This window comes from Phoca vitulina, unplaced genomic scaffold (assembly GCF_004348235.1).
Source record: "Phoca vitulina isolate PV1807 unplaced genomic scaffold, GSC_HSeal_1.0 scaffold1, whole genome shotgun sequence".
NCBI classification, from domain to species: Eukaryota; Metazoa; Chordata; class Mammalia; order Carnivora; family Phocidae; genus Phoca; species Phoca vitulina.
The window spans coordinates 43,152,982-43,176,612 of record NW_022589704.1 but is presented as its reverse complement, the minus strand read 5'-3'; the positions used below and the strand labels follow the sequence as shown (position 1 = coordinate 43,176,612).

The window sequence follows — 23,631 nt, the reverse complement described above, 5'->3', positions numbered from 1 at the left end:
ATTCATGGAGTCAAATATTTTGGACATATACTTTTGGGTAAATGGTCATTTTATAGGCTGACCTTTATATGCGCAGCCAATATGACTGGCTTCTCTACGATCCAGTGCTCTTTCTCCCACCTTCCTCTCAGATTAGATGGAATAATTAGGAGAGAATGTTTTGCTGTGGTAAAAATAGCCCACAGATCGGGGCACCTGGGTGTCTCAGTTGATTGAGCATCTGCCTTTAGCTGGGGTCCTGGCTCAGGGTCCTGGGATCGAGCCCCATGTCAGACTCTCTGCTCAGTGGGGAGTCTGTTTCTCCCTCTCCCTCTCCCTCTGTGCTCTCCCTTCCCATTCTCTCAAATTAATTAAAAAAAAAAAACCTTAAAAAAATAGCCCACAAATCACAGAAACTTAAAATGACAAAGTTTCTTTCTCTGACCTCAGAGACCAAGCTAGACAGAGCAGACACCAGCTTTCAGTATTAACAGTTATAGGGACATAGGGAAAGAGACGGTAGAAAATTATGCATTGGATTTTTAAGCTTATAACATTTCCCTGGTCAAAGCAAGTTGCATGGATACATTCAACTTTAAGAAAGCAGAGATGTGCAATCCAACACAGGTGGATACTGGAAATATTTAGTAGAGAGTGCTAATACCACTTCAGATTACTTATAATTCCCTGAACCTACCATTTAACTTATTTCTTTTTTGTTCTTGAAAGAATGCCCTTGTCAATCCTTATGTATCTGGATTTCTACCAGTAAATGCTACCACCTTTCTAGAATATTTCATAACCTATGTTATGTAACTCTAGATTTGCTTGATCTAGATTCATTTCTAGATCATCTTTATCCATTGAATATACACATATATGTAATGTTTATAGCATCCAGACTAATATATTTTAATTAAGAGTTTACATTTATCTGACTTTCATCTACCTCTTCAAACCAAAAGATGATGTCTTCCTTACTCATCTAAATAATCTTAGCTCCCACCATGGTGGTTGGTGCCAGTAGTCACTAAAAACAAGGTGTCCATAAAGGTCCTTTTGCAGTTTGAATTTTTAATAAATTTCTTCTTCTTTGTGAAATATGATAGAGGAGGAATTTACTCAAGATTCAAATAAAATTGTGAAAGGTTCATTTTTTAAATATATTTCCTTTATTTTCTAGTTAATAAAGTCCTATGTTATGTTAATTAAGCCTCAATTCAGTTATTGAAAATGATGTTATTTAAAATGATGGTGGAGGGATGCCTGGGTGGCTCAGCTGGTTAAGTGTCCGCCTTCGGCTCGGGTCATGATCCCAGGGTCCTGGGATAGAGCCCTACATCGGGCTTCCTGCTCAGCGGGGAACCTGCTTTTCCCTCTCTCTCTGCCTCTACCCCTGCTTGTGCTCTCTCACTGTCACTCTCACTCTTTCTCAAATAAATAAATAAAATCTTTTAAAAAATAAAAATAAAAAATAAAAATAAAAAAATAAAATGATGGTGGATATGTTGAAAGCAAAAAGATCTACATCCTCCTGTCTAGCTGGAAGAGAGATGCACACAAATAGAGTAATGCAATAAATGAAGATATTACCAAGTAAGCCCTGATATGGAGAGGAAGAATCCTTTAACTCTGCCTAGAGAGGTCGGGGAAAGCTTCCCAGAGGAGATGCCATTTGAGCTGAGTTCTTAGAAAAGATAAGGGATATCCAGATGAGATTAGTAAGGGGCAATGGTAGGGGTAAAAGCCACAGCATCAAGAAATATGTGCTACTTTTAAGGCAAGTCACTGAAATACTGAACAGATTATTTAACATTTCTGTGTCAATTTTCACATTTGCAAAATAAGATTGTACCTATCTGCCAAACTCAAATGGCTGTTATAAGGGTAACAACTGTTATGAGGGTAAATGTGAGGTTATATAAGAAATTGGAGAGCATCATGAAGATGTAAGATGGAGACCTTGAAGGGTCAGTGGAATTGGGATGGGTAGAGGGAAAGGGGCTTAGGACATACAAGATGATAAGAATGGTGTAAGCAGACTCCAAGGAGAAAAGTCAGTTAGGTGAAGGAAAACTGATAATTTTGGCAAGAGTGGAGGATAGCAAGTTAAAATTCAAACACTAGGGGCGCCTGGGTGGCTCAGTTGGTTAAGCGACTGCCTTCGGCTCAGGTCATGATCCTGGAGTCCCTGGATCGAGTCCCGCATCGGGCTCCCTGCTCGGCAGGGAGTCTGCTTCTCCCTCTGACCCTCCCCCCTCTCATGTGCTCTCTCTCTCATTCTCTCTCTCAAATAAATAAATAAAATCTTTAAAAAAAATAAAAAAATAAAAAAATAAAATAAAATTCAAACACTAACCAATAAGGTGCAAGTATAGAAGTCTAGTTTAGCAGAAAAACAAAGCTGGTTGACTTAATATGGCTCAATATTTTTTTGTTGGGAGAGAAGGGAAGCAAATCTAGAGTTACAGAAATGATTCAGAGTCCAAACTGGGGCAAGCTTCTTAATGCTCAGTGTACTCCAACTCTACCCTTTAAATCGTGCAAGGCTATCACATGTGGCCCTCAAACAATATGCATATAGGTTAAACGTAGATATATAATTTAGCGGTGTTAAAAAATGAGAGAGAAAGGGGATGTGATAAATTGTAACTCAAGGCAAAGAGAGAGACACAGAAAGAATTTTCTACAGTGTGATTTTGAATCAATCAGGATGTCTTAATGGAAACCCAGATTCAAAATGATTTAAGTAATAAGGAAATGTATCACATATAACAAAGGAGGGCAGGCATCAGAACTGGTTGCTCATGAATGTCAGTAGCTCATGAATGTCATGGAGATTCTAGACTCTCTCTCCACTCTGTTGGCCTTGGTGTGTTGGGTTTGTCTTATGTTAGTTCCTCTCTTTGGTAGCAATATAGCTGCAGCAGTTTCATGGGGAATGGAATTTCCATGGATGGCTAGGACCAATCATCTGGAGTAGAATATGTGCTGGGGAACAAAGCTTAAAGAAAGTTACATTGCTATCATCATCTGATTGCTCAGGACAGGGTTGGAAATGTGGTGGACCATGGCCCAAGTTATTCTTGTGGATGTTTTGTTTGACTAGTATGGTGTTAAAAAAATTGAATGAGTTGTTTACTTTTATAAATCAGAAGACTTTATTTTTAAAAATCATATTTCTGCATTATCTTAAAGAATCCAAAGGTCTAGCTAACTGTGCCTGCATTCCACTTAGCTAATGCTGGGTAGAGTACATCAGTTACTTCCCCTTTAGAAGAGCATTCCAATTCTAATTTACTAGAACCTCATCATTCCCTAATGCATTATAACCTAGTCTGCTTTACTCAAGTAACCTACTGAGCCTTTCACTGGGGAAATTATTCCCAAAGATTTTTAAGAGCTCTGTGCTCTTTTGTATCCATAAATGTGTCTCCTGTAGGCATTTGTCCAAAGGCTCAAAAGAATAGAAGGCAAGGACCACATCTAGCTGGAGAGTGAGTCTTTGCCAACTCCACTGTATTAGTTGAGTGACTTTATTAACTTAAAATTTTCATAACATATAATTTAGCAATTGACACCTGTCCCCAATAGGAACGTTACAAAGATAAATAGCTTAGCTTCAAAGGAAGGAAGGATATGTTTTATTCATATTTTATTAATGAAAGTATTCCTTCCATATTTATGTTTGAGAGAGCCAAGAACCAAATAATTTTTTCTATAAGGTTTTCAGTTAAATATTAGTCACTCTTACCTTTTGTAAAACCTAATTTAGTTCAAGGATATTGTCTGTTGGTTGTACTCTTGAAGTATGTTTACAGAGTAGCTATATTACTTACTAGTTGTATCCATCCAATGATGTAGCCATCATTGATTAGGCAAAATTAGATAAAGTTTAAAAGGAATCATTAAAAAGTGAAAATTGGATTTGTAATATTTTCTACAGTTATAATTGTTAGAGAAAAGAAACAGCTTTCAACATTATAATAAAGCTTCTTTAATTATAAAATATTTCAAATATAGAAAAAGAGAGAGAATATAACAAACACGTATGTATCAACTCCCCAGGCACCATATTTGCTTCAAATTTTAAAAATTATTTTTTTAAAAATCAATCATTACAGATACAGTTGAAGTTCTCTGTGTACATCTCTTCAATCCCATTTCTCATTATAAATACCCAGAAATAATAGCCACTACAATGAATTTGATGTTTATCATTCCTATGCACATTTGAAACTTTTAAACCATACATATAAATCTATAAATAATATATTGTTTTGCATGTTATACAATTTTATAACCATGGCATCATAATATACATATTCAGCTGAAACTTGCTTTTTCTCAACATTGTTTTTGAGACTTACCTACTTTAATACATGATACTGTATTAATCTTAAATAATGTATGTTAAGGTTATATGCAAATATCACATTATTTTAATTCATTCTCCTACTGATAAAGAGAGTTTTTTTATGTATCAGTTTGTTGTACTATTGGGGATGCATATGAATAAAGCTCTGCCTCAGAACATACCACATGGTATTGTTACTGTGAGAAGCAGCTCAATCACAAACCAAACTTTCTTTTGTTGAGTTAGCTTCTTGTGACTTATAATTGGACAGAGGGAATCACAGTAATTATAAATGTCAGATGCTTAAAAAGTATAGAGGTATTTGAAGGAACCCATACTCTATTAAGGATAAATACTGATTTCTTTTTACCCCAGAATGTCAAAATACATTACTGTGGACTCGGATAGTTTTTCAAAAATGTCTGAATTTTGGATTTAGCTCCATAATTTCAGTGGAGTTCAGTAATTGGTTTCTGGATTGGTAATATGATTTTACCATTGGATGAGCATAAATATACAAAAAACCAGGCTCATTTTTCTTTTTCAGAACTTAGAAAATGTGACAAATTTCAGATGCTGAACCAACATTAGATTTCATAGCATAAAACTAACATAGCATAATGGATATAAAGCTCATACTTCAAACCACTAATTTTCCCTAATTAAATCTAAATATATATGATATATTGAAATACCACTCAAACACCTCCTACCTGAACTTTGGTTTTAATCATCCCTGAAAGAGAATGCCTATTCTGACTGTCCCTTCAGTGATACTCAGTTTCAATTGCTCTGGAGGTTGACTGTCTATCTTTTAGAGTCCTCAAATACTCTTTGTAATCCATATTAGTCTCATGGTGGCCAAGTTGTCTTCATTTAAGTTGGCTGATACATCAGTTAACCTAAGTTAAGTTATTCTATGGTAATAACCCCTAAATCGAAATTACTTACAGGAAGGTTTCTTTCTCTTCATGTTATTTATCAATTGCAGTCATCTTCAACTTTGTTCCATCATACTGGGACCCAGGTGAAGGGGCATCGCCTCTTTGGGACATGCCATTCTTGTCATACAAGGAAGAGAGAGATGTTAGAACTAAGTAATGACTATTAAAGTTCCTGCTCAATGTGGCACTCATCCTTCCTTTCATATTTCATTGAACAAATTAAGGCAAAAGGCCAAGCCTGCCATTCAACAAGGTGAGAGGTAAAGTCCTCCCATTGGAAGGGACATAAATATTTGGGAACGGTAATTTGATTTACCACAGAGGTTATTTTTATTCTCAAGGAGGTATCCTTTTGATTGACTTTTAGAATATTTATAAAATCAATTTTTTAGGTTTTTACTAATCATACAAGCAAGACTTTCTTATCTTTGAGACGGGGTTTAGTCCAATTTAATATTTTCTATTACACTACCAAAAATAAGAATTAAAATTACTTTGAAAAATCAATAAATATCTAGAGAACTCATGCATATAATTGTGATCTAAGTATAACCAACATTAACTTTATAAACTGAACTAATTGAAATCTTTACCATACCATGCCAAATGAAGGAAAATAACTGATTACCACCCCACTCCTGTTCCAGCCATCAGGAGACCCACAAAAATAATTTCATGTAGTTAATATTCTGGATGAGACCATTCAAGTAGTCTCTTCAAATCTGATGAAAATCTCTCTATTTTTGTGTGATGTTACAAGGAAGAGAGGTTTAATTTACATAGGTGGCAATTAACAGATTTTTAGATTTAATTATATATGACATGCACATTTTCTTTTTAATCTAGCAATTCTTCTTTCTGTAGTAATTTTTAACAGTTATTTGTAAATAGTTGGTATCTTGGGCACTGAGCCCCGCTTTGCTTAATCTTACTGTCTTTGCAGCAGTCTATTTCTATTTTAAGATACTTTGGTAATTATTGGTTTGTTTTCTAAAAATGGAGTAAATGATCTCATTTTGGGGAGCTAACTTCTTCTTAAATGATGTTTTATGATTAGATGGTTTAAAACAACTCTGGCTTTTCGATAACAGATGTGACAACAAAATCACACTGCACAACAAATTTTATTCACTCATGGAATAATAATAATATTATTTATAGCTAGCACTTATAAAATGCTACTGGTATTGTTCTAAGTGGTTTACATATACTGATTCATCTAGTCCTCACAACCCTGTGAGATAAATATTAATATTATCCCCATTGCATAGATGAAGGATCTATAATACCTACTTTAATACAGATCTAAATTCAGCTTTGGAATAATAAGTCATGGTTGACAGGATTTATCAGCAAGACTAGGAAGTTGGCTAGTTAAAGCAGGAAACCAACAGAAGAAAGGGAAGTAGTAGCAGAAGCTGTTTAGAGGTTTCCTGAATCTTACTCTATTCTCTTAATAGAAGAATTTCAAACAAACAACTTAAGTCAATTCTTTTAAGCTGTTAAGCAAATTATTTTCTACTAGCTTTAGGTCAACAAATCATAACCTTTTAGTTCTTGTGAAAGGCAAAATCTGGAACTTATACATAGGTTACATTATGATCTTGAAACATTAGCTTTTTTTAATCTTCAAAGGAACTCAGGAACTCAGGAATTGTTTTTCTAGTTAGAACAGAAACAAAGTGCATAAATTCCAATTTTCCTTTGGATGGTTCATTACCTTCTCAATGGCTATGGGACCACAACCTATTGTGGGATGACTGCACTTAATATAATAGCAAAGAGGAAGTCTATGAGTAACTCTGACAATCTAGCCATCTGTTAATCTGGAGACCCATTTTCTATTTGTAGATATGTTGGTGGACTATTGTACGCGTATAAAATGTTTTTATAGGGATAGATTTTGTTTTATATGATGATATAATATAACAGGTAAATAATTAATGGAAATAGTAATTAACTCCAATTCATGGTTACCCAGTTGTCTTTGATTTAAAAACAACTGAAGATTAAAAATATTATATAACATAAAGGAATCAAATGAGAATATGAATTTTATTTATAGTAGTTTTAATTTGCTGTCTATAACTTTTTTGTGGTTTTCACAAAGGGATTAAATTTCATCAGACTCTAAGTTCTTCTAAATGTTAGGAGTAACATGTGTCCATTTTTATAAGCTCATCCCTGAAAGTAGAAACTCTAGAAAACAATCCATTACTAGGTTTGCTTTCCATATTTGTTAAGTATACTATAAAGTATTTAAACCTTTAAACATTAGAAAGAATTTTCACTTGAAAATTAGAGAAACTAAGAGAAAAACCAGGAGGAAAATAATAACTGGATTTGTCAATAGCCTGGATGTGGTTGGGAGAAAGGAGACAGTCAAAACTGATAACCAGTTATACCTAAGAGGTCATACAGTATTCAGGTTTATGCCATTGGTAAGTCAGACTGGAAAGGTTAGGCAGAGCTGGTATTTGTTACCTTTCCTCCAAAAGTTGATATTCCTTTTCCTGAATATATTATTATTTTGACTCTTCAAATTTTAGTGACAGGTAACATTTAAGTAGTAATAAAAGCCCTATAAATAATTTGCAATTGTCTTAACTTTTTTTTAAGGCAATTAAGTGATTTATACATGATAGCTTTTTCCAGGTTCTTCCTGTGAAATAGCAGACAGAAAAAATTTAAACATGGCAAGACTGACATGTCAAAGGTCACATAACCTTTAGGTACAGCCAGATTTCCTATTAATCTAGTACTATATTTTAAGACCCATTAGATTACTAAATCTGGTGATCAGTTAATGATGTACCTGACATACATACTGTTTCTTAAAAATTATCCCATTAACTTTTGTGGATCTATGCATTTAAACGTAATTCTTTCGAGAAATCTTCTAAAACCCTTTTGTCATGTTGTGCAGTGCATAGGTAGTCTCAGAGAAAAACTCAAGAGTTTATCAGAATCTTGGCTCTTTTTCCACAGGTCCAAAGGATAAATGGATAGAGTGATACTAAGCTGAAACCATTTAAAGAACCAGTATTCGGATGCACCTATTTTAAAATGATGAAGCAGCTTTTAAAATAGAAAAGTATCCAAAATTTTGCTTTCCAGCAAACTAGTGTTAAGGGAATCACTGCTGTCCAAAAATATTTTTGAGATATCAGTGTACATTAAAAAAATAATTTTTTAAAAGGAAAGCAGTCGTATTCTGGAATTTCTCCCTCTCTTCACCCGAGCCAGATCTCCAACCCTCCAAATGGCTAAGTCGCATAGCTGAAAGGATTTTGCTCATTTTTTCCAAAACACTTCACATCTGGGTAGTGGCCAACCATGGAAAGTTTCAAGTAAATGTAACATTTGGGAGGGAGACGAGGCTCGTCTGGGGCTGCCTTCTCTGGACCGCGGCTACCAGAGGTGTCGCCTCACGCCCTTACCGGATAGCCGGGGCCAACTGCAAGCTTGGACCAGCCGACCTCCGACGGCCCAGCCAGACGCCAGCTCCGGCCAACCCCGCCGACTGCTGGCCACTCGGCTGCAGGGGCTCTTGCCCGTCAGTCTCCCCAACGGGTTCGAAGCCCCAGAGTCCAGGAGCCAATCCGTTTCGTAAATGTCGAGACCCCTGAGTCCCCAGTTCCCAACTAGCGCAGCCTCGCGGTTGGCAAAGCGAGAGGGAAGGGACTAAGCTAGAGCTCGGCCTGGCTCCCACGCCTCACACGTCAGTTTGGTTCCCCTCCCCACCCGCCTGCCCGCCACTCCCCCGCCCGACTCTTCGCGCACCCGGCGCGGAGAGAAATTTGACTGCTCCAGTCACCAATCAGGAGAGAGGTCGAGGATATGAGCCAATCGGAGTGGGGAAAAGGGGTAGGACGCGAGCGTCCTCCCGCCCCCGAGAGGGTGAGCGCGGAATGTCTCCGGCCCTCCCCTGCGCCTCAGTCTCAGTGCGGAGTCCTCGGCGGCGTGAGGAGAAGCGGTCCGGGTAGCCTCGGTGGCGCGGCAGAAGCTGCGGGAGCCGGAACCGAAACCACACCCACGTCGCTGCTCCTGTCCTTTGCCCTCTCGGCGTCCCACCGGAGACCGCGTTACCGGAGGAGAGCGGCAGCCCGCTCCCCGAGCATCCTCCCCTGTCGAGCGGGTGCTGACAGACCCAGCGGCATGATGCGACTGCTAGGCTCGGCGATGCTGCGGGACCTGCTCCTGCGGCCTCCCGCCGCCACCTGCGCGGCTCTGAGGCGGGCACAGCCCCTCGCCACACAGTGCCGGCGTCCCCAAGGCGGGGGACAGGGGGCCGCGGGCCCAGCGGCCGCCGCGCGACTCTACCCGTGGTGGGGCGGGGGCGGCCGGCCGGCGGGGCCCCTCGCGCGGGGACTGTCTAGCTCCCCTTCGGAGATTCTGCAGGAGCTGGGCAAGGGGGGTCCGCAGCAGCAGCAGCAGCAGCAACCCGGGGCGTCGCCGCCCGCGGCCCCGTCGGCTCCCGGCCCCAAGGACGGCTCCGGGGAGACTGACGCGTTCGGCAACAGTGAGGGCAAGGAGCTGGTGGCCTCAGGCGAAAAGTGAGTGTCTCCGCTAGGCGGAGGAGCCCTCCCCCTGCGTGGGGCCCTAGCGCGGGCCCGGGAGGGGCCTGCGGTGGGGCGGGATGGGAGCGGAGGTTCGAGAAAGAGAAAGAAAGAGATGCCGGGCGGCCTGCGCAGTCTGCGCCATGTGATTAGGTCCGGCCCCGCCCGCGCCTTTTCCCTGCCGGCGCCCCTCCGCTAGGCCCCCACTTCCCTTCCCCGCCCCCGGCGCGGGCCGCCCGGGAGGAGCCGCGGAGGGGCCGGAGGGGCCGGCCTGGTCCCCCGCCCGGGAACTGCGGCTGCCTGGCCCGCGCCGTGTGCTCCGCTCCCCGGCTGCAGCACCTGGCCGCCTGCCCAGCTCTCCGTGGGTGATGCCACACGAACATCTCCACCGAGTGACATTTAGGAGTCGGGTGTTGAGCATACCCTGTGCCTTCCCGACTCCTGACTCGTCGCTTTTCAGGCTCGGTTTCCTCTCTAAGCCAGCCCTCCTTCGATCTCTGCCACCATCTCTTTAGAAACCTAGCGTGGCGGAATATTCTTAGTATTTCTGGAGTGGCTCTTTGAGGCGTGGTGTGAAGCCATCTGGGGCACCGGAAATAATGTTTTCGAAACGAGATTAGGAGGAAAAGAGTCATGTGGCCGAGATGGGCCACGCAGTGCAAGACTACCTGTTTGCAGTGGGGACCAGCTTTGGCCTGTCTGATGTCTTTCATGAGATGGGCGAATTTTTAAAAATAAAAATAAAAATAGCCAAGATGAAATGTGACTGGTAAAACACTATGAAAAATCCGAGTTATGTAGCTTTTGTGACTTAAATAGTGATAGAATGTTAAGTCATCTATGCCACACAGTTTTGACTTAAAACGAAATCGTTTTTTCTTACACAATATGTGAAGCAGTTTCTTAGATATTTTGTGTAATATAAATGGACCCAAACTTGGTTTTCCCAATGTGGGTAAAAATATTTCTGTATGCTTTCTTTATACTTTACTACTTTGCTGACATTTTACTGACATTATGCGACCTCTTTTGCCTCCCCGTGGCTTATGTTACTGTCTCCAGCCTCAGATCACCTTAAGTCAAACTGAAAGTGTCGTTTGATTTTTATATTTTCAATCTCAGGCCCGCTTAACGTTTCCTGTAATTGAAGTTGGCACCTTCCTAAAACATTCCAAGCTGAAGTTTTTCCAGACTGAAAAATGTTACTTAAAAAAAAACACACTTGGGTGCTTGCTTCGGCAGCACATATACTAAAAAAAAACACACTTGGTGATGGGCAAAATTTGTGGTATTCTGTGATAATGGTTTTGTGCCGCAAAGTAGAGTTAGGACCATAGGCAGGTCATTTAACATCTTTAGTTAGATGATTTAAATCCCTTCAGGGTCTAAAAAGCTAGACTTCTGTTAAATTTCTACCTCTCTCATGTTTTTTAAGGACTAGCATGTGTGTGCTTAATCTCATCTGGTACTCTCTTGTACCTTATCATCTGGTTTACCAGGCCTGGAACTAATTTAAATACCTGAGCCCAGAGTTACAGAATTGCAAAATGCAATTGCTAGCATTTAAAAGTTGTCCTTAAAGGCTATAGGATGGGAGCAGCTTTCTATTGAAAATGTCTTCCAGTCTGTGTCTCTTCAGTGGCTTTAGTGTCCCTCTTTTTTTCCTTTTTGTCAGATAGGAAATTGAGCTCAGAAGTTTCTAGCTTCTTTGCGTTCAGAATAAGAAATTATCTCTTAGCCTTAACTTTGAAACACTTTAGTTAATACTTACTGACAACGATACATAAAAATTGTCCTGTACTATATCCTAACCACCAAAGAAAACCGGTCTAGAGAGGGAATCCTTCAAGAATATTTGCTCAGATGCCCCGGGAGTTTGAATGACCAATAAGATAATCTTGTTTACCTTAGTTCAAAGGAGTTTATTTTTCTGCCACCGAAGTTTGGAGTAATAGCTAGACTGGCTCAGGAGCAATCCAAGTATATGATCATCCTGAGAACTTTCAATCAAGGATTTAAAGAGTGAACCCCAGCTGCCTCCAATCCAAATATAAAGTTGAAGAGCACTGGCCTCAAGATTGCCAAAAAATTTTTAAATCATACTAAAGATTCGAATTCCTGAATGATCTGGTTTCCAAATGTAGCTTTCCTCCTTTGACTCCTTCCATTTTGCCTTTATGTGATAAACATTTCTCTCATTCTGGAGGGTAAGCTTCCAGTTGATCCTGTTATCCCTTTCTAATGCTCAGCTTCCAAAGCATAGTTCATCCCTCAGTCAGCAAGCCATCTGGATGCCAACACTCAGGACTCTGCCAGGTTTTATGGGGGATTATTAAAAGAAATAACCATGTGAAAATTAAATGAGTTGACATTTTGTAAAAGGCTTAGGACAATATTTGATATGTGTTAAATACTACATAACTTTATTAAATAAGGAAATTGCTTCATTTATTGTAAAACATGACAAGAACATTGGCCTTTGAATTTTAGGCTCGCACATGAGAATTTTCTTTTGGTTTCTTAGTTTCCAGAAAAAATTTCTCTTGAGAAATTATTGTACTTTTTATATGAAACTATTTAATTTGCACTGTTTATCTTTTTGGCCTGTTTACCAGTAAGCTCAGAGTGAATTTAATAACCATAGCAATTTTATTAATTAACAGGGCTGAGATATTTCCTTTTCCTACTTTACTTGGTCTGACTATATTTTATTAACCTTACCGTATTATTTTCTGGAAAGAGGTGGGATATAAGCAAGTTAACCTACTTATCTTATTTCCGTAGTCAAGTTCTTTGAACTAGTGTCACCCTAGGCTATGCCATCTCCTTCAACCAACTTCAGTCTGGTCTAGATTCCTGATTTAGCTTAAGATTTTATTACTATCTTAAATATCTTATAGAAAATGTAATGATCTTTGCCCAGTTTTGACTGTAGTGCACTTAATTTTTGTTGCTATCATTTCATCATTTTGAAAACCACTTGGCTTGGCTCTCTTCGTTTTTTAAATTGTTCTCTTTGCTTTCCTGGCTCATTTTTGGATTTGCTCATTGAGTAAACCCTGAGGCTAAAGCCTTTGCTTCTTTCCCACTTGTCTGCCTTCTCAACAGCATATGTCTTCTCTCAGCTTTGACTCTCATGGTAATATTTCATCTCTCATCCACACTCTTTCCTCACATTTATCTCTACATATTTGATGACCCAAATTTAAAATCTGTGCCCCCATATTCATTCTTCTGTCCCATTTCAATCTATTTTGCATACTGTTCTGAGATTAATTATAGAGTTTTAATTTCAAACTACCACTCTCCTTCCAGAATACCAGTACAGGCTGGGAGTGAGCATTATATCAAAATCACAGACCATGCTGCAGCATTCAGTATTCTTGATCAACCTTAATGCCAAATGCTTGCCCAGCATGGACATTTTATCACACTGTTCTCCATCAAGCATGCCATGCTTCATTTCTGTAAAGCTCAGAAGTGGGCATCCTGTCTTAATGAAGAGTCCCTGAAAAAGGCTAACAGGTGGGGATGAGGCACATTTTTGTTAACCTTTTGTTTGGACATTTTATTGTTTAATTAGGAAGGAAAAAGGTATAACAGAGAAGGACTAGGCTGGGAAAATATCAGCACATGTATGTTCTTTAATAAGCAGGTAATTCATACAGGGTACAATATTGACAATACAGGAAACAGTATTCCATTAAAACAAGGAGATCATTTTTCCCCTATCAGATCGGCAGATGTTAAGTTAAATCAAGTGATGTAGAGGGTTAGGGGAATAGGAACTCTTACACTGCTAGTGGAAGTATAAATTAGTTCAGCTATTTTGGAGGGTGGTTTGGTAGTATCTGTCAAAAACTGCATACTCGTGATGCACTTAGTAATTGAATGTTTGCTCATCTGCATGAAGTCATGGCATTTAAAAATATATTTTAAATTAAATGTGCATATAGTTAAAAATATATCGGGGTGCCTGGGTGGCTCAGTCGTTAAGCGTCTGCCTTCGGCTCAGGTCATGATCCCAGGGTCCTGGGATCGAGCCCCGCATCGGGCTCCCTGCTTGGCAGGAAGCCTGCTTCTCCCTCTCCCACTCCCCCTGCTTGTGTTCCCTCTCTCGCTGTCTCTGTCAAATCAATAAAAAATCTTAATATATATATATTAAGGGGCACTTGGGTGGCTCAGTTGGTAAGTGTCTGTCTTCCGGCTCAGGTCATGATCTCAGGGTCCTGGGATCAAGGCTCTCCTCCCCCACCTCCCATGAATGCGACTTCTCTCTCAAAATAAATAAAATCTTAATAAATAAATAAATAAATAAATAAATATATATATACGCATATATATATAAAGTGAAAGAGCAAACAAATATTTTCAGCTAGCTTCGGATTGTGTAACTTATTTTGGTAGTTAATATTTATTAAATGGAAAGTGAGGGGCAAAGAATCATTGAATCATAATGCTGTAAGAATTAAATCTCAAAGTAAGATCAAATGCCTATGCATTTCAGCAAACGCTGAATTGGGCCTATACAACAGTATTGATAATGAAGTTGAGACAGTATTTGGCAGATACAGATCATTTTAAAGTGAAAAACCTCTCTGAAATAGGTGACAAATTCTGTCATCCTTTAATAATGCATTTGCTTTTAATTTGTAAAAGTGAACATGTTAACAATTCACTTAAAATCAAGATTGAAAGTATATTTAATTGGGGGATTTCGGTGAACCCCTCTGATTTTATTTGTGATTTTCTCTATTAAAAATGTTTTTCTAGATTACAGTTAATCCGTGAGTTTTAGTCATTCTTTTAATGACAAGTCATAACATACACCATAACATTATTTGCTGTCTGATATTTATATTAAACCACATGCATCTATTTAGTCATGGATATAACTGTGGTAATTTGTAATTAACAAACTACATACTGCTTATTAATTTTTAGATGAAGTTCACTGAAAGAGCATGAATTAGATCTCAAACTTTAGTTTCTTTGAGTTTTAGCTTCTTTTCAGGCTTTACTGTTTACAAAGAAGTCTGCCTACTCAAAATCAACTAACTCAGGAAATGACTACCAAATTGAATTCAATTTTTTTTATGAGGCAGTAGGTAGGGAAAAGTAATGGGTAAGAGGGACACTATTTTAGTCTGAAAAAGCTAAGTGTCATCTTGAAGAGAACTTTGTTGAAAACATTTGTGAGTTTGAGTTTTAAAAGATTTGAAATAAGTAAAAAAGATATACTACTTCCTTGTGATTATGAAGTGAAGAAAAATTATGGCTGTAGAAACTAAAAGTCTGATTGTAGGTTTTGCATTCTTTGAGGAGCTCAGTCTTTAAATCCTGTATAAATCAAGGAGTTGTCTGTCTGCCTTTTCACCTTTTAAGTCATTTGCTAGTAAGAGGAATGCTTAAGAAAGTTGAGTGAACAGATATATTTGTAAAAATAGTTACTAATTGTTGATATCTCTAAGTGAGAGCTTTTAGGTAGACACTATGATTTTATCCTGGGATCTACTCAGGTATAAAATTTTGGGGGGAGTGCCTGGGTGGCTCAGTCGGTTGAGCATCTGCCTTTGGCTCGGGTCGTGATCCCAGAGTCCAGGGATCGAGCCCTGCCTCGGGCTCCCTGCTCAGTGGGGAGTCTGCTTCTCCCTCTACCTCTCCCCCTGCTTGTGCGCGCTCTCTCTCTCTCTGTCAAATAAATAAATAAAATCTTTAAAAAAATAAAAATTTTTTGGTTATGAGACATGGTACATATGACTAATTATTGTACTTGGTGATTTTTCTGGCCACCTACAATGTAGTACGAGCGTGTTAATGTGTCATTTTGGCTTCCTTTGGGAAGTATTCTCTGGTTGGTATGTAACAGTGCTTACTGATTTCTAAAGAAACATTTATAGTGAAAGTACTAATTTTAAAACATGGAGCTATTGATATTGCATAATGGACAATAAGTTGATAACTTTCAGGATTTGCATATATATTTTTGCCTTCTAATTTCCATTACAGACCTCTAAAGTTTTTTTTTTTTTAAGATTTATTTATTATAGAGGGGGGAGGGGAAGAGAGAATCTCAAGCAGATTCTGCACTGAGTGTGGATCCCAATGAGGGCTCCACGCGGGGCTTGATCTAATGGCCCTGACATCACGACCTGAGTGAAAACGAAGAGCCGAAATACTTAACCAAGTGCGCACCATGGTGCCCCTAAAAAAGATTTTATTTATTCCTTTGAGAGAGAAAGAGAACAACCTGGGGGGAGGGACGGGGGAGAGGGAGAAGCAGACTCCCTGCTGAGCAGGGAGCCCTCTGTGGGGCTCGATCCCAGGACCCGGAAATCATGACCTGAGCTGAAGGCAGATGCTCAACCTACTGAGCCACTCAGGTGCCCCTAAAAATATTTTTTTAAAAAGAGATTTTATTTATTTATTTGAGAGAGCACAAGCAGGGGGTGGGGCAGAGGGAGAGGGAGAAGCAGACTCCCCACTGAGCAGGGAGCCCAATGCGGGCCTCTATCCCAGGACTCTGGGATCCTGACCTGAGCTGAAGGCAGATGGTTAACCAACTGAGCCACCCAGGCACCCCTAAAAAAGATTTTTAAATTGTTATCTTCATGAGGGTATTCTGAGTGACATAGGCACTTAGGATTCTTGGTGGGAGTTCTTAAGAGTACAAACTTTTTAAGAACAGTTTTTAAACTGTATGACACTTTAAATATATTCATACATTTTTAGGAATCTAGGCTGAGTTGTAGAAAGATGTATTCACTAATATTTTTGACATAGTATTATGCATACTAGAGAAGAATGGAGAAAAACTTGTGTTCAACATTAGTGGAATGGTTAAGTAAATGACGATATATACATCCCTATTAGAGTCTCTTATTCAGTCATTTAAAATGTATACAGTTACTTTTGGGGTATAAGAAAATGGTAAGCCAGAAGTTAGAATACAAAATTTTCTACGCAGTATTATCTTAAGTGATCCTTAAGCTTTAAAAATAAAAGCTTAGAAAAAGTATCTGAGGAAAATAAACTGAAATGGTATCAGCAGTGGTAGTTTGTGAGAATGGGTATGTTTTTCCTCCCTCTTTAGAGTTACTAAGATTGCTCATTATGAGTACAGTTGACCCTTGAATAATGTAGAGGTTAGGGGTGCCAGCCTCCCCTCGCAGTCAAAAATCCCCTGATTTCTCCAGAACTTAACCACTAATAGCCTACTGTGGACTGGAAGCCTTACCAATAACATAAACAGTCAATTTAATACATATTTTATTATGTTTTATGTATTATATGCTATATTCTTAAAGTAAGCAAGAGAAAAGACTTATTAAAATCATAAGGAGAAGAAAATATATTTACAGTACTGTACTGTATTTATTAAAAAAATCCACATATAAGTGGATCCACATAGTTAAAACCCATGTTGTTCAAGCGTCAACTGCATATATAACTTCTGTAATTAGAAGAACCACATCTGTTAAATTTTAAAATTGTGAATCTCTACTTGCTGTATTAGCTAACCTAATATCCTGTTTCTGGTACATATAACAGGAAGTACCTACATTACATTAAAAAGTTAATAAAAAAGATCATGAGTGGATTTGTACAGCTCTTACTTATCAGCATTATCCAATTGTATTCACTATTTGCAAACATCAAGCTTTTTTATTTCTAAACTATTCTTGGTGTAAGTCTCCTTAGAAAATGTTGCATATGTTTTGCTACAGTAAAAAGTTATAATGAGTAGAGTTTAACATTTCTTGTTCCAACTTAGGTTTTACCATAAGGGAGGTAGCATGGCTATAGTGATACTCTCAGGCAAGTGTTGGCAAACTTTTCCTCTAAAGGGCCAAATAGTACATATTTTTGGCTTTGCATGCTATCTGGTCTGTGTTAATACTATTCAAATTAGCTGTTATTAGCAAAACTGTCATGAACAGTAGGTAAATGAATAGGCATGGCTATCTTGCAATAAAACTACGTACAAAAACAGGGGGCACTGCTATAGTTTGCTGTTGGTGGCCCCAGCACTAAACTGTATTTAGTTGTGTAATGTGTTCTCTCATATTCTGACTGGTTCTACTTTGAATGAGTTTGTTCCTTTGTGGATTTTTGTATCTTGTGTCAGCTGCTACATCTTGTTCCTGTTCTTTATGTCTCCACTTTGGCTATTTTCTCTTATTCTCACCTTCCATACCTAATTCACTTTAGCTTTTAAAAAAATTTTTCCAATAAAATGCATATAACATAAAAATTTTTTATCTTAACCATTTTTAAGTTTACACTTTAGTGACATAAAGTACTCTCTCTTTTTTAAAAGAATTCAGATAATTAGGCTTTTGTATAAAATGTGTGAATATAGATCGTGTGTGTGTGTATGTGTATTTATATCTCCTGAGTGAGTTTATAGTCTTTAGTATAGGAATTTAGGAGGACATCTATGTTAGCAGCTTAAAAATTGAGAATTAGATTTGGAAGTGACTTTAAAAACATCTAATTCTACCTTATTTTATATATTTTATAAGTTCGCCACATATACTAAATGGCCTAACTAAATGACTAAAGTTCATACAATATTAGGACTTACTTTGTGTTTTTATCCACTATTAGATTAATAAAATACTGTACCGAATTGATTACTTTCTTAGGTACAGGATTGGAGGAGACCTTAAAAACCCATCTCCCGGGGCGCCTGGGTGGCTCAGTCGGTTAAACATCTGCCTTCGGCTCAGGTCATGATCCCAGGGTTCTGGGATCCCTGTTCGGCGGGGAGTCTGCTTCTCCCTCTCGCTATCCCTCCCCGCCCCCCAATGAATAAATTAAAAAAAAAATCTTAAAAAAAAAAAAATCTCCCCAGCTGATGTTTTTTCCTCTTCTGTTATACTCCCTGAAAATTGTTACTCATGTCTGCTTGAATACTTCCTTGACTGGAGTTCATTCCCTTAGAATATAGCACCTTCCATTTCAGAGCTGAAGTCTGCCTTACATTAACTTCTACTTACATATTTTAGTTATTTCAAAGACATCATTTCTAGAATGGTATTAAAGTGATTAAAATAACAATTCACATAATATCTGTATTTTTACAACTAGAGTGATTTATTAAAGATACTTGACTGAAGAAATAGGTGGTTGGAAGGACTAATAGAGTTGGACATCAGGGACTTGATCTGCCCAGGTCCTTGTCCTCCCCTCAGAGACCAGGAGACTGCCCCCCACCCCGCCCTGTTAAGACTTCTAAAGTTGTACATGTGGACAAATTGCCATTAGCTGATATGGACAGCCTGGCCACTTCCTCACATAAAGATGACTTTGGTGCTGCTTACTTTGGCATGCTCTTGAGTAAATTTCAGTAAAGTCCAATCAGAATAGCAGCCCTATTTTAATACAATCTCATCCTCACTTTGTACAGGATGCATTTTTAACAAGGTTGAACAACAGTTTAAGTATCTAACGTAAGTAATACCCCTATTAACATTTTGGTTAGAAATTCTTCAGTATGTAAGGAGTCGTATTTTTCATTATTCTGAATAAACTCCAGGTATTCCTTCTAAAATGAAGGGCTAATAACTGAGCGTAGTTGGTGTGGTATACTGGGAAGTATCCAGGACTAGAAACCAAAGACCAGCTTTCCAGGACTAGTCTGGTCCATCCACTTAAGAATTGTGTGACATTAGACATGTTGCTTGGCTTTGAGACCAGAGTCTTTATCTGTAAACCTTACTTTAGCACATAGGGGTTTTAAGAAAGCAGGAGATCCTTTCTTAACAGTAAAGCCTTAAAATATGTAAGGTTTTGTTTTTAAATTCCACCAATAATTAGCCTTGGGGCAAAATGATTTGGAGAATAAGCAGAATTCATCACCTTGTCAGACTGTCAGACTTATAATGATACGTGGTCAGCCCCCATCAGTTCAACTCTCAACCCCATAGGTTTATTTAATTAATTAATTTTTATTGAAGTATAATTGACATACCATATTATATGGGTTCCATGTGTACAACATAGAGATTCCACATTTGTATGAATTGGGAACTAATCACAATCAGTCTAGTTACCATCTGTCACCATACAAAGTTGATGCAATATTATTGATGGTGTTCCCCATGCTGTAAGTTACATCCTCATAGCTTATTTTATAAAATAAGTAATTTTGTACCTCTTGATCCCTTTCACCCAATTTGGTCCCCACTGCCCAACCCCTTTCCCCTCTGGGAACCACTGCTGTTCTCTGTATCTGTGAGTCTCAGCTGGTTTAATCTGCTAATTTGCTGGTGTTGGTGGACAACTATTACTATCAATCAGATTACTTTAAATTCAAAATGATAAACTGATTTAAAAACAACTCCATTTTTTTTTTTAAAGATCATTGCTTTAAAATGACAACGTAAGTAAAAATACCAAAGCTTTCTTTTTTATTGTTAGTGGACTTTTTTTTTTTTAAACCTAGTTGGGGAAAAAAGTTTCTGATTACCTGATAGGTTTACTGTACTATACTATGCATTCGAGTTACATGGAGTTGCCCCCTGCAAAAAAAAGAAAAAAAAATTAAGGAAGGTAATACACCAGTCTTGAAGGTTTATAGTTTAGAGAAGTCAGGTAATATGAAATCTTATTTAACAAAGATAGGACAATATAGTTGATTTCAATTTTTTTCTTCTCATTTTGCAGTTCTTAGTAAAGGCTTGCTTTTCATTTTCCTCCTTTCATTTGATACTAGAGTTTTTTAATTAATAAAATTTTGAACTGATGAGGGAGAGTTTGCAGTATTGCTCCTAATTACAAATTATACTTACTTGATTTCCCCCACCCATCAAGGCAAAATTGAATGCTTACTTTGTACTTCCTAATACTTTTCTTACACTTCTGTCATAGTACTTGCCACGTTGCTGTAGTCTTGGCTCTCCTAGATAGCATCCTTACTTTATTCATCTTTATATTTCCAATGCTTAGCACATAATAGGCTGTATAAGAGATGTACAAAACTTAGTGATGCAACCCAGTGCAGGCTAAAAAGAGTATAGAAAATCTCGTTGGGGAAAGCCCTCTAAAACAATTGAAATGATCATTGATGCCTTAAAGGGTTAGGAAAAGGAAGGTCATAAACAGAAGGCTTATATAGATAAAAAATTAAAGGCACAATAGCAGGATTTATTTACAGGTTGGTGAGTCTAATTAATTAAAAGTTTAAGAATAGATAGTACAAAGCCAAATATAGAGAACTGAATACCAAACTGAGAAGCTGAAATTGTCCTTTGGTATTGGGTAACTGATTTGATTGATCAGTAAACAAAGACAGTACCTCTTTGCATGTTGCAGGTATTGGCCCTGAATTTAAACTCCACGTGTAAATTTTGGGGAGGTAGTCTCCTCATTTATTGTTTAATTTATATAGATCTCTCTCAACCCTGAAAATTAGGTGTTTTCACAGCTCATAGGTAGAAACAGGCACCTAAGTCATTCCTTGTTCTTTGTAAACACCCAGTGAATGCGTACCTTCATTGCTTTGGTCGTTCTGTTTTCTTTGCTGGAAAATCCCTTTCTGTTGCCGTGTTTTCAACTCCTACCCCATCTTTCAAGTCCAGCTGAAATTCGGTGTCTTCTAAAAAAACTTTACCTTATTAGTCCACAGTGAAGTAATTTTTCAGAGTGGATCCCATAGTCTCATTCTCGTAATTCCTCATTATGTGCGTTTTCTATTTTCAATTTAGACTGTAAGCAACAACTAACATAAAGCTGTACATGTCATAGATGCCAGTTAAATACATGGTATTTTTTTTTTTCATTTTCTTAAAGAATGATTCTTATATTCTAAGCAAGTATTTTGTAAGGGTAAAGTAGAGGAAGGAATGGATAAATGAAGGCACAAAGTGATGGTAAAAGGCTCGTAAGGGCAGTGATTAGAAAGGAAGTGAGGGGTAATAAAAGGGAAGGAATAAAAAGGTATGTAACAAGGATTTTTTCTTTGGGTATAGTGATCTTCTATGTATATCTTATTTTATTTTAATTTTTTTAAGATTTTATTTATTTGACAGAGAGACACAGCGAGAGAGGGAACACAAGCAGGGGGAGTGGGAGAGGGAGAAGCAGGCTTCCCGCCAAGCAGGAAGCCCGATGTGGGGCTCGATCCCAGGACCCTGGGATCGTGACCTGAGCCGAAGGCAGACGCTTAATGACTGAGCCACCCAGGTGCCCCTGTATATCTTATTTTAGTTGCTGAATGTCATAACCATTTTATATTTTTCCCTAGGGAATCTGGATGGCTCACTCAGGTTTATCAGTAGTTGCTAATGTAATGATTTGAAAGTCTCCTATAATCTATTTTTTTTGTCATTAAAACTTAAATACTCCTGAAGGATTTTTTAGTTACTATATGCTTAAAACTATAGTTTTTACCTTTTGAATTTTAATAGCAAACTACATTACTGTGAAGTGTTGCCACAAAGCCGTATTAAATTTGGAGAGAGAAAAGGGGGGTAATATCAAGAAAGATCTTTGGAGTACTTCTTCCTCTTGAAAGTTTGGGGAGAATCTTGTCATTTATTTGTTTACCAGAGAGTTGAAGCTAACTCATTCTCAGATCAGAGTCTGAGCTTTTAAATGCTGAGATAGGTAGTACATTCTTTTTATCAATTTTGACCTATTTATTTTGTGAGCACATTTTTTAGAGATGACTTAAATCTCTCTTCTATGGATAAAAATTAGTCTCATCCAAAAGCAAGTAAATATTTACCTTTTTTTTTGCTAGCTGTGACAATAACATGGTCATTTAAATTTTTGTGCTCTGTACCATAAGCTAAAGAAGTGTATATTTTATGTTATTTACTTAGCTTTTAGGCAAAGCAAATACCATTTACTGGTGTGGTAAATATATAGAAAGCTTATTCTGCAGTTTTTTAGTGACAAACTGCCAGTATCTGAAGTTTATTTGACAAACCATTTTCTGTAAATAATTGGTCTGTTATTTTCCACTGCTGTTTTGATGGCTAGTTCAATTTTTCTTTAAATATTAAGTCTTCAGTATTGTTGAATGCTGTTAATGGTTTGGATCAGGGTAAGACCTAGAAAAATTATACCTTATGAAAATAATAACTAGCTAGTAAGTTTGAGAGCCAGTATACTGTAGTGGTGAATAATTTGGGCTCTGGATTTGGAGAAATGGGTTCTAAATACATTTTTGCCACTGTGCAGTTTTGGGAAGCTTCTTGACCTATCTGAACTCCTGTTTCATTATATATATAGAAATTCATATTTCCAGGATATGTCATTAAATTATGGTAATCCTATTTGTTAGTTTTTAAAAACTTTGGCATGAAATTGATACATTTTAAGGTTGACTTTAAAATCTAAAAGTTGGTGTAACAGCTTTGAAAGCAAGTTTAAATGATATTAATACCAACATTAATGTTTCTTTTAGGAGAAATTTTATATGTGCATGTATAACTGTCCATGTTCTGTGAACCAACTCTGTATTCTGTTGTCTTTTAAGATAGAAATATATGGGCCACTAATAATAGGGAAGTAATTATATTAGGAAATAATTAAGTACATATGGTCTTACTGAAGTATGGAACTATTAAGTAATCTTTGGGTAATCCAGGAAATATTTAGATACCTAGAAAGCTCTTTTTAACAGTATACAAACAATTTTAAACAGACTTGAGTTCTGTGACAGTTTATTTTACAAAAGTAATGTATACAGTTTTCCCATGAAACTTGCCATTATAGTATGGCTAGTCCAGAATTGTTCTGGATTAAGTTCTAAAATTAAGAAGATGAGTATTCCATCCTT

General features: G+C 37.7%; 1 protein-coding gene and 1 long non-coding RNA gene across 3 annotated transcripts in view; one reads left to right on the top strand and one right to left on the bottom strand.

The window, feature by feature from the left end:
* LOC116633365 overlaps nucleotides 1-9,005 on the bottom strand; it is an 86,253-nt gene extending 77,248 nt beyond the window's left edge. The window contains exons 1-2 of the long non-coding RNA XR_004299658.1: nucleotides 8,721-9,005; nucleotides 5,288-5,397 (exon numbers count right to left, since the gene is read on the bottom strand). This is a non-coding gene — a long non-coding RNA (uncharacterized LOC116633365). The remainder of the gene's footprint in view (nucleotides 1-5,287; nucleotides 5,398-8,720) is intronic.
* A 171-nt stretch (nucleotides 9,006-9,176) lies between these two features.
* Nucleotides 9,177-23,631, top strand: part of GLS (glutaminase) — an 83,195-nt gene continuing 68,740 nt past the window's right edge. The window contains exon 1 of one of the 2 annotated variants that reach the window (XM_032406038.1): nucleotides 9,177-9,836. In XM_032406038.1, coding sequence (XP_032261929.1) covers nucleotides 9,439-9,836 — 398 coding nt within the window. In that variant the 5' untranslated portion in view covers nucleotides 9,177-9,438. The remainder of the gene's footprint in view (nucleotides 9,837-23,631) is intronic. The other variant, XM_032406029.1, reaches the window with a different exon arrangement.